The 11872-nt window shown below is 38.3% G+C and overlaps 1 pseudogene and 1 gene segment (V, D, J or C); both read left to right on the top strand.

Annotated features, from left to right (window-relative positions):
- Positions 1 to 4802: 4802 nt before the first annotated feature.
- Positions 4803 to 5411, top strand: LOC131342404 (Ig heavy chain V region 914-like; annotated as a pseudogene).
- Positions 5412 to 11420: 6009 nt separating this feature from the next.
- LOC131364225 (immunoglobulin heavy variable 4-39-like) lies at positions 11421 to 11872 on the top strand. The segment is given in 2 exon segments: positions 11421 to 11463; positions 11547 to 11872. Coding segments are annotated over 2 exon segments (369 nt in total).

The raw sequence follows: 11872 nt of genomic DNA on the forward strand, positions 1-11872 counted from the left end.
GCGGTCATCAGCGTGGGATGTGGCCAAAGGACGTCCACTTCTATGACTTTCTGTGACTCTTCCAGTCAACAGTTGGACATGTGCATTCAAAAGTGTAGAGAAGGTCAAATTAAGTTCACCTGTAAAGGTTATAGTGCATTTTAGGTGCATCCTGAAATTTCACCCGAAAGCTGAATATCCTTAAGTTTTTGTGAGTAGTGTATGTGTGATGGTGGTGGCACTAATCTCAAAGACAAAATGAAGCGCAGGATCCAATTGTGCAAGTTGTTGAAGTGGATATTGGTATCAGTTGTAGAAGCTCCACACACTCAGCTCAGTACAAAACACAAAAATGAGAAACAAAAAAAGAGAAAACATTTTTATTATAATAGTTTTTGCACCTGTTGATGGCAGCAGCTCACTTCTACTGAAAACTCATCAACTTGATTTTACAGGAAACTTTTTCTGGAACAAGAAAAGACATGGGTTTTATCTAAAAAAAAAAAAAAAACTAGGAGCAGAGGAATCCTCTAAATAACAACAGCAATAACACACACAATATATCAGTTTGAACGATTTATGTAGACATAAAGAGCCTTTGAATTGATAACCTATACAGACGGTGCCTTAAAAAAATCTGAGCAAATTGGATCATTTATATTAAGCATTCCCATGTGGAATAAACGGTTAATCATTCACTGATCTATTCATTAAATAAAATACTTTCTGTTTATTAATAATTAAATAATTAATTAATTAATAATTAAATTTTCTATTTCTATTAATATTAATATTCAAAGTGACGCAAAAGTTACAAGAACTCTCATCTCTTACTTGCATGTACACCAGTTATTAAACACAGCCACTAAGCTGAACTGGCAAACTGTAAAAGGTGACAGCGTTTTTTTCCTCGGCTCCTCCAAAACCAGCCTGTGGATGTCCAGATTACAGATCTGACTCTATTGGTTAAGAAGATGTCGATGCAAATCTTATTTGCTCTGCAAAAAAATCAATATTATTTGCTCTGCATAAAAATCAGCTTGTTGCTCAGCCGAAGCTCAAGTGAATTACAGAACCATCACCAAGTTTGATTATGGGGCTCAGAATCATTCAGCAGAGCATTTTTATACTCCTCTTAACACAAGGTATCTGAGACTTACTCATACATTTTCCACTCAGTGTAAGATTTAATGCATTAATAATTACTTTTGATAGTTTTATACGGCAGGTTTTTGCAGTGATGAGATCAGACTGGACCAGTCTCCTGCTGTGGTAAAGAGACCTGGAGAAACTGTGAAGATCTCTTGTAAGATAAGTGGATATTCTATATTACTGTGCCCAAGAAGCCACAGTGACTGCATCTGAGGAAGCAGCTGTACTAAAACCAGACACACATTTTCACACAGTGCTTATTTTGAACAAGTCACATGTACTGTTATCATTTATCTATTATGTCCTAAGGTTATTGAAAAGCTCAGTTAGAGTTTGTTTACAACTGATTATATTACAATCCAGAAATAAATAAATGTGTATTATTCTTACCTACCATTCAGACTCTCTAAAGACAAAGTGATACAATTTCTGATCACCCATTATATCTGTACTTTTATACTGTAAGTTTAAATTTAACAATGTTCATATTCTGGTTCTCTAAATGACTCTAAATAATTTGCAGATAAATTTCTCCCTCTGCATCTGCAGGTTTTATGTGTTCAGGAGTCCACATGAGATCAAATGTCTCAGCTCTCATAAATAGAGAACCAAAACTACAGGAATTAGAGGTGTAAGGATATATATATACTGTAAATAAAAATATAATTGCTTAGTATCATGAGACAATAATCATGATTATATATTCACTCGTTCATATTTTAGGAACTGTGTTATTCGGGTCAGAGTGCTGGAGCCAGAGTCCATTTCAGGAACACTGAGTGTACAGCCTGGACATGTTACACATTCACACACTCATTCACACCTAGGGGCAATTTAGAGAAGACAAGTCACCTGTTTGATTACTGAATCAATTTCTTGAAGTAAATCATTTTAGTCTTTTGAATAATAAGAAGTATAGAAAACAGTTTCACTGTTGAGTTGTTGATGGATATTAGATTTCAGCTTTGTCTTCTGCTCACTAGAGATTACAATTCTTCTTTTTTAAAACACCTGATCTAGAATCTTCTCAGCTATTTCTCTCTGGATTCATCAGTTAAAGCCTCTAGAGGGCAGACTATACCAGAATGAACATCATGTTCTATTGAACGGTTTGATTATAATGTTAAATGTAGTTCATACTGTTCAGAAAACACTGCAGTATTTCACCACGTCAGAGTCAAATTTGACATGAGAATAATTTGTGTTAATGTAATTCTCTAGAGTGCAGCTTACACATGACTGATAACGACATAAAGGATTGTTTATCTAATTATTATTATTTTCATGTATTATGGCAGAGATTTTCAACCTGACCATCACAGAAACCAATAATTACAACACATATCATTAGTAATAATATCAAACAAATGAACCAATTTCCTTTATTAAATCCATTATTAAACATTAAACTGATATTGAGGCAAAACAGGGTGTGAGTGTGATTAACAGCTGCAATCAACACAGCCTCTCTGGAATGTTTATGCAAATCTGCATCTCCTCTTGTAATATTAGCAGCGTGCTGATCTAGAGAGGAAACACTTCTCATTAGTCTTCCTTCAACACAAACATGTTAGCTTCAGCTCCACTGCTGCTGCTGGCTCTCGCCCCCTGTGAGTGTTTGGATTGAAGCTTTATTTCATCTGATCCTTTCAGTTCGACATGTCAACCTTTTCTTTTTCTCTTTTCACAGATGTGTTCTGTGCTACTGAGCTCATCCAGCCAGACTCACTGCTTATAAAGCCAGGAGAGACTTTAACCATCACCTGTAAAGTGTCTGGAGCTTCTATCACTGATAGCAGCAGCCACTATGGAACAGCTTGGATTCGACAACCTGCAGGAAAAGCTTTAGAATGGATCAATTTAATTTATTATGATGGTGATATTCGTCAAAAAGATTCACTTAAAGAAGTTTGTCATCTCTCGAGACACTTCCAGTAACACTGTGACCTTACGGGGACAGAACATGCAGACTGAAGACACAGCTGTGTATTACTGCGCTCGTTACACACAGTGAGACGACAAGCTGCAGTGCTGCACAAAAACCTCATCACTATTCACTTCTTTAATTAAACAAACATTTACCTAGTAACAAATTCCCACATTACAAACACTTACAGTCTAAACACTCAGCTAATAATTTAACAAAAACTAATACAAAAGTTTACTCAGTTCATTGTTATGAAGAATATGTTGCTGTTTGAAATGAAAAGCGTCTGAATGTCCAGTTAACATTCCACCTGTTTCACATGTTTGAAAGCAGTTTTTACTTCATATAACTAAGTTCAAATGATACTCACAATAATTCCTCCAATAATGTTCAGTTAATAAACACACATGCTACTGTATCCCATCACTCTGTCCTTGATTATTTTCATATAGTAACATCATGCCTCCATGTGTTTTATTCCTTACCTATTGTCACTGAGGTCTTCTGCTTCTGCTGTATTTTTAGATAAAGGTGAAATTATTCTCAATACAGGACTGTTACTGATTTCTGATGCATAGAGAGGACAGTCTTTGTGAACGAAACCATCTTTAACTGCTCATTATTACACACTCAGCTTCAGTTACAATGATACACAGTGATGGACTAAAAATACATGAGATGTAAAGAGCAGTGATGAACCTGACAGCATGAAACACACCCAGAGTCTTACAGGAAGCTTTTTCTCATCTCAGCTGTTCCTCTGTGAATGTTTTTATATCTCTAGTGGGTGTGTCATGCAAATGAAGTCCTGCATTTGAACCATTTATGCTGAAACATTCAGCCCAACAACATACCAGCAGTTTGTGTTCATTTACAGCAGCAGGAATCATTTTAATTCTTTGAGATGGGACTAGGCAGTGTTTTGAGTTACTTTACTCTAGCAATCTTCATTCAATGTTAGTATTATTACATTATTTTAAAAAAAAAAATCTTTTTCTTTCATTCTTTTTTTAACGTTAATGTCTCCTATTCTTTTTCAGATTCCTGCAGTCAGACACTGATCCAGGGAACATCAAACCTGATCAGTCTCAAACTGACCTGCACAGCCTCTGGATTAGACATTAGTGGCTATTACATCTCTTGGCTCAGACAGGTGCCTGGAAAAGGACTGGAACTTGTTGCATATATCTCAAGTGGCAGTAGTCACATTACTCTAGCGCTGTTAAGGGACACTTCACCATCTCCAGAGACAACAGTAAGAAGCAGGTGTATCTGCAGATGAACAGCATGAGGACAGAAGACACTGCAGTTTATTACTGCACTTGATACACAGTGACACTTTACCCTTAGACATCAGTACAAAAACACATCCTTGCTACAGTCACATGACAAACCCACATTTTCATCGAGAATTCATCAAGGTCAAAGAACCAAACTATTTACAGTGTCTCTGACTGACACACACACACCAGTGTGACTTTAGAACTATGGAAACATTTTAAAATCATATGTTGAAAGTCATTTACCTACTATACACTAAACATTTAACTTAAATATTCATTCTTAAACAAATGCAAACTAATTTAAAAACAGAAGACCATTTCCACTGTGATTATTAAAACCTGCACAACACCATCATATGTAAATGAATATACAAAATGTTCCCCTTACAGCTCCATCTAGAGAAATATCAGCCACGGTCACTGTGGGCTCTGGAGAGTTTAGCACTGCTTTTAGATAAAAGATGTTCCTTCCAGTTCTGCTGCTGCTGGCAGCTTCATCCTGTGAGTTTCACTTCAGTAATGAACTCAGCTGCTAGTAAATTACTGCAGTTATAACCTACTGTACATACATTTTTACTGAAATTGTGACATCTCTTTTTTCAGATGTGGAATGTGCAGTAGAGCTCACTCAGGACACCTCAGTGATGTTAAAGCCTGGAGATTCTTTAACCCTCAGCTGTAAAGTATCCGGTTACTCAGTTACTGATAACAGCTACACCACAGGTTGGATTCGACAACCTGCAGGGAAAACTCTGGAATGGATAAATGACATTTGGGGGGGTGGAAGCATTATTCATAAAGAGTCTCTAAAAAGCAGGTTCAGTATTTCTAAAGATGCCTCCAGCAGCACGGTGACTGAGAGGACAGAACATGCAGACTGAAGACACAGCTGTGTATTACTGTGCACGGAGACCACACTGATGCATTTCCAAGACAAGTGTCATTACAAAAACACATGTAGTGTAATCATACACTGAGCTCATGTTTTCATAATCTATGTATTTGTACAAAAAACATTAAGACTGAAAAACATTCTCACCAGTTCACAATTAAACAGCATTTACTTATAAATTTAACTTAAGACCAAATTTAATTTTACACCAAAGAACATTTTAATAAGTATGTGAATTTATTAACTTCACATATACAGTATTTTTGGAAGAGGTTTAATTTTTCTCTTCAGATGACAGAGTTGGACACAGTAAACAACAACCTCCATCATAAAGACATGGTTATAAATGACTTAAATGACCACTGATTCATTTGATTAGCTGTTAGCCCTCAAAAGTGTCAGCTCACATAAGTTAAGGACTCCTAAGCATTTATTTACTGAAGTCAGATGTAAAGCACTGTGCTTTGTTTGTGAAATACAGATTGCTGTTTTTATAAATTACATTTTGAATTGTGACAATGCAACTAAACATGCAGAGAAACAAGAGCTTGACTGATGCAGATCAGCGATAGTGCGGTCAGTTAAAGGGCGGCCATAATCTAGCCCTTGTTTGCCATCATCTAAACCCTGTTTGCTATAATTTTCTGGAAAGAAAAATCAAAATGCAGACTTAAATATAATATAGTTCAGCTATACAGTGAGCAGTGTGTGGTTGTGGATTGAACACCTCCATAGTGGTCATGGACACTCCCTATTCAAATAGAGTCGTGTATAAACAGCATGTTCTTGGCTGCTCTAGTTTCCAGTGAGCTCTGTGATAGATAACACTCCCATACACTTTAAATCTGGGTGAAACAGAACTCAGAGAAGGATGATTTTAGGACAGTATTTTATTGATACTCATTTCATGTAAGTTTGTTTTTTCATGTGACGATTACTAGCATTAGAATCATTACAAGATAACATTACCTAGTTGTGCTCTTTTCTTCCAGATTCCTATGTACAGTCCCTGACGTCCTCAGCTTCTGTGGTAAAGAAACCTGGAGAGTCGGTCACTGTCATGTACTGTGTCTGGATTCTCAATGAGCAGCTACTACATGCACTGGATCCGTCAGAAACCAGGACAAGGACTGGAGTGGATCGGATACATTGACACTGGCTCTGGCACTACATTCGCTCAGTCACTGCAGGGCCAGTTCTCCATCACTAAAGACACCAGTAAAAACATGCTGTACCTAGAAGTGAAGAGTCTGAAAGCTGAAGACACGGCAGTTTATTACTGTGCACGAGACTCACACTGACAACAGACTCCAGAGCTGTACAAAAACTTACACAAGCACGTCCTCATGAGCTGTAAATATTCCCTCAGCAGGAAGCTGCACCCCAGAGACATTTATTATGAAGAATATCTTTTCACACTCAGATCTTCCTCTTTATTTCAATTTTTCTAGCAGTTATTAATTAATAATCCCCATGTTATACATCACATTATGATGTCTTTACTTATTTGACTCGAGGCAAATCAGCTCTAGGACAATGATTCTGATGACTAGTTGTGACTATATACTGTACTATTCATGCTTTTACTCCTCCTATAAGTGATACCAGCTGCAGGAACACTACAGGTCAATGGTTAATTCCTGAATTTAGAAACACAGAGTCTGTTCAGCAGCACAGAACCTGACAAGAGATCACATGAAATGTAACATGCATTCTGCAGCATCTCTACTACAAACTCCTAAATATAAAAATCATCTGTAGGGGGCAGCAGCACACTTGTTTTCAAGTAGGATTCATGATACTATGAAATCTAACAGCTGAAGGATGTTTATGCAAATTTACCCTGCTATCGGTTTCTTGCTCACCAGAAGTTTGTCACACACGACTGAATCAAAGAATTTGATGGAGCTGAGGGTCACTCAGTACCACATCTTTGTAATAATGATAACCAAAAGTACCTGAAACTTCTTTGTCTTTCTCTGTTGAGCTATATGTCCCACTCCCGAGCTCCAAGTGTTCCAAGTTCCAGTGTGACCACTGGCTCTACCCCTGGTCTGAGTCTCATCGCTTGGTGGTGCTCACTGTGGATGCTGTGGATGGATCTGCGTGGACAGCCTGTGACCAGGAGACAGCCGTGGACAGAGCCACCTGGGGACTTTCACACAGTCACGGATCTGCCGTTACATCTGTCAGGTTGCGACAAATATACCTGCGGCAACTGATGTAGAATTAATACAGCTCATTAACACTAAACTCTAAATATACATACAACTAGCAACAATTAAGCACATTATGTGACTTAGTCCGACATAAAAACATGTTGTCCACAGATATTAACCAAAACCTTAACTTAATCTGCTACATTTTAGCACTTTACTACAGAACCCATTTGCAACATACCTGCCTCGCTCATGTCCAAAGCTGTTCCGAGTGAGGGTGGGAATTAATTAAACAATTATGCAGGCTGAAACTCTCTTCCCAGTTGATCTAAGGAGGAGACGACATCACCGCCGAGGCAAGCGAGGAAGAGTGCTGGTAAGACTAAAATCTTACCCGAGATCGTCCTCATCGCTCTGCCCTCTAACACAGCTTCCAGGTGGATTGATACAGTGGGAGAAATTCATTCACCCCTCATCCCTAGGCTGTAGCTATCGTTGTCTTTAGCCTGTGCTGAGTGACTCGGATGCGCTTCCGCTGTGACTACAAAAGTGGTACAGCAACCGTGAGTCGTGAGTATGTGAGCTTTGAGCTGTTAGTTTCTGTCATTAATGATTCTTCTTGCTCTCATTTACCGGCCGCCTAAATATTCCTCCGATTTCATTCAGGAGTTTGTTGATTTTTGATCTAATGTAACTATAAATTATGATAAACTGATTATCTGTGGGGATTTTAATATTCTTGTATGCTGTCCGAATAATAGCTTTTCTGTTGATTTTAATAATTTATTGGACTCTTTCAACCTTACTGTAAGGGAAGCACTCGGTAGGCAGAGAGAAAATCAAAAGCCACTTCATTAAGACAACGCAGGCAGAAGGTAGAACGTAACTCAGGCAAAGACAAAACTAATGCAGCCAGGCAAAATGTGCCGTTTCGCAAAGGCAAGAAACTGACTTACGGCGCATACGTCTAACAGTCTTAATGCTCGCCGCTGACCACTGGCGGGTGAGGGCTTTAAATAGACGCCGGGAAGATTGGGTGCAGGTGGCACGCTTAATAGTCAGGTGACTGAGAGCGGGAAAGTGCTGCTGGGGCTGGCATGCCTGTTACACTAACTCAGTCTGTTAAAGTGCCAACATACGTAATGGGACACACCTTAGACCTAGTGACGTCGGTGTGGGGATGTGGGTGATTCCTGCTTTTCGGACCATTTCCCAGTTCTGTTCGATGTCATTTCTCACTTTGGCACAGTACCAGGATGCCGTAAAAACAGCAAAATCTGAGTATTTGTCGACAATGATCAACTGTAACTGTCACCGCCCACAAGTTCTTTTCAATTTAAAGAAGTTCTGTAATTCATCCTCAACTAACTCGTCCTGCCATGATTTCCAAAGATTCTCGTGAACATTTATGAAATATTTTGTTGACAAAATAGCATCAGTGAGAAAGGGCCTCATAGGACAGGTCCCTGAGAGCTCCAAGGCTCCTCTGTACTCAGCTGTTTTTGAACATTTCGATCTCGTTTCTCTCTCCACTCTCTCTGACATTGTTTCCTCCTTAAGGCCGACATCATCCCCTTTAGATGTTTTACTGTCCAGACTAATAAAAGAGGTTTATCGTTGCATGGATCCTTGCCTTGTAGGCTTTTTAATGATTGTCTTAGGTTGGGTGATGTGCCTGATGCTTTTAAACATGCTATTGTCACTACACTCTTAAAAAAAACCCATCTTGATAACCTCTAAATAACCCCATCTACAGTAAATAACCTGGTTGGAATCCGGGGTTCAGGGCTTCATTGGTTCAGGTCTTACACTTCAAACAGGAGTTTTTCTGTGAGATGGGGTGACATATAATCTTTGAGCATCCCTCAACTCTATGGTGTACCTCAGGGATCGATACTTGGCCCGGTGTTGTTCTCTCTATATATGCTACCTCTTGGTAATATCATCAGGAAATACAATATTTCATTTCACTTCTATGCTGATGACATCCAATTATGTTCCTTTAAAACCAGATTCACTTAGTGCAGTCCAGTCCTTGCCCAGCTGTTTATCTGACATTAAATATTAGCTGGTTAGTAATTTTCTAAGTCTTAATGAGAATAAGTATGAATGAATGCATATTATTTGGTTCGCATGAGCAGTCTGCAATCTTAACCTTTCACAACCTGGGTGTCATATTTGACAACAATTTGCATTTTGTGAAGCAAGTAACCTCAGTTGTCAAAACAAGCTTCTTCACACTTTTATAAGCTCCAGATTGGATTACTGTAACGCTCTTTATTTACACATTACCTAGCCTTCATCGCCTACAACTGGTTCAGAATGCTGCAGCACGGCTTTTAACTGGTACCAATAAGCGTGCACACATCACCCCGGTCCTTTCTTCTCTCCACTGGCTCCCAGTACCTTACAGAATTCAATATAAAATCTTGAATCGTGGGGCGACTGCTTTCTCTGTGGCAGCTCCTAATCTTTGGAATTCCCTCCCTCCTGCTCTTACTTCTGAAAGGGATTTCTTGAACTTCAAATCTAAACTAAAGACATATTTATTCACCAAAGCCTTTGTTTTGTAGTAGAGGGTCTACTTAGTCTCCTGTTTCCTGCTTTTTAGTGCTTTCTTTTTATTTACTACTTTTGTTATCTGAAAATTTATTACTATAATTTGTAATTTGCACTTTGTTCAGCACATGGTAGTTGTTAGGTACTATATAATACATTTTGAATTGAATTGATTTGGAATGTACACCAGTTATTAAACACAGCCACTAAGCTCCTCAGCTCATGCAAAATCAGCCTGTGGATGTCCAAAATACAGACCTGAGTCTATTGGTTAAAAGGATGTCTATTTGTTCTGCATAAAAATCAGCTTCTTGCTCAGCTGAAGCTCTTAATCACCTAAGAAAATTACAGAACTATCACCAGGTTTTGGGGCTCAGTGTCATTCAGCAGTGCATTTTATACTCCTTTTAACACAAGGTATCTGAGACTTACTCATACACCCACTCAGTGTAAGATTTAATGCATTAATGACTATTTTTTATCATTCTATATGGCAGGTGCTGAGATGAGACTGGACCAGTCTTCTGCTGTGGTGAAGAGACCTGGAGAAACTGTGAAGATCTCTTGTATGATAAGTGGATATACAATGACAAGCCGCAATCTTTGCTGCAGCATTCAGACTGTGATACCATTTCTGATCACCCATTATATCTGTACTTTTATACTGTAAGTTTGGCTTTAACAGCTTCAACAATGTTCATATTTGGGTTCTCTAAATGACTCTAAATAAATTGCAGCTAAATTTCTCCGTCTGCATCTGCAGGTTTTATGTGTTCAGGAGTCCACAAGAGAACAAATGTCTGTGTTCTCATAAATAGAGAACCAAAACTACTGGAATTAGAGGTGTAAGGATATATATACTGTAAATAATAATCTAATTGCTTGATATGAGACAATCATGATAATGTATTCAGTCACTTGTTCAGCTTTAGGAAGTTTTTTGGTTCTGAACATCATGTTCTGTTGAACGGTTTGATTATAATGTTTGATTATAATGTTAAATGTAGTTCATGCTGTTCAGAAAACACTGCAATATTTCACCATGGGAGAGTTAAATTTGACCTGAGAATCATTTCTGTGTTAATGTTATTCTATAGAGTGCAGCCTACACATGACTGATAATGACAAAGGATTGTTTTTCTAATTATTATTTTCATGTATTATGGCACAGATTCAGATTAATTTGAATGAACTGGAAATAGATCAGTTTTCATTCTGACCATCACAGGAACTGTTAATTACATCACAAAACATCCATATCATTAATAATACAAAGAAAAAACTGAATTATTTTCCACATTAAATTGATATTGTTTAAACCAGGGTGTGAGTGTGATTAACAGCTGCAGAGCTGCACTCAACACAGCCTCTCTGGAATGTTTATGCAAATCTGCATCTCCTCTTGTAATATTAGCAGCGTGCTGATCTAGAGAGGAAACATTTCTCATTAGTCTTCCTTCAACACAAACATGTTAGCTTCAGCTCCACTGCTGCTGCTGGCTCTCGCCCCCTGTGAGTGTTTGGATTGAAGCTTTATTATTTCATCTGATCCTTTCAGTTCGACATGTCAACCTTTTCTTTTTCTCTTTTCACAGATGTGTTCTGTGCTACTGAGCTCATCCAGCCAGACTCACTGCTTATAAAGCCAGGAGAGACTTTAACCATCACCTGTAAAGTGTCTGGAGCTTCTATCACTGATAGCAGCAGCCACTATGGAACAGCTTGGATTCGACAACCTGCAGGAAAAGCTTTAGAATGGATCAACAACATTTTCTATGATGGAAATATTGAGAAGAAAGATTCACTTAAAGACAAGTTTGTTGTCTCTCGAGACACTTCCAGTAACACTGTGACCTTACGGGGACAGAACATGCAGACTGAAGACACAGCTGTGTATTACTGCACTCGTTACACACAGTGA

Source organism: Hemibagrus wyckioides, linkage group LG02 (genome assembly GCF_019097595.1).
Source record: "Hemibagrus wyckioides isolate EC202008001 linkage group LG02, SWU_Hwy_1.0, whole genome shotgun sequence".
Classification (NCBI taxonomy): domain Eukaryota; kingdom Metazoa; phylum Chordata; class Actinopteri; order Siluriformes; family Bagridae; genus Hemibagrus; species Hemibagrus wyckioides.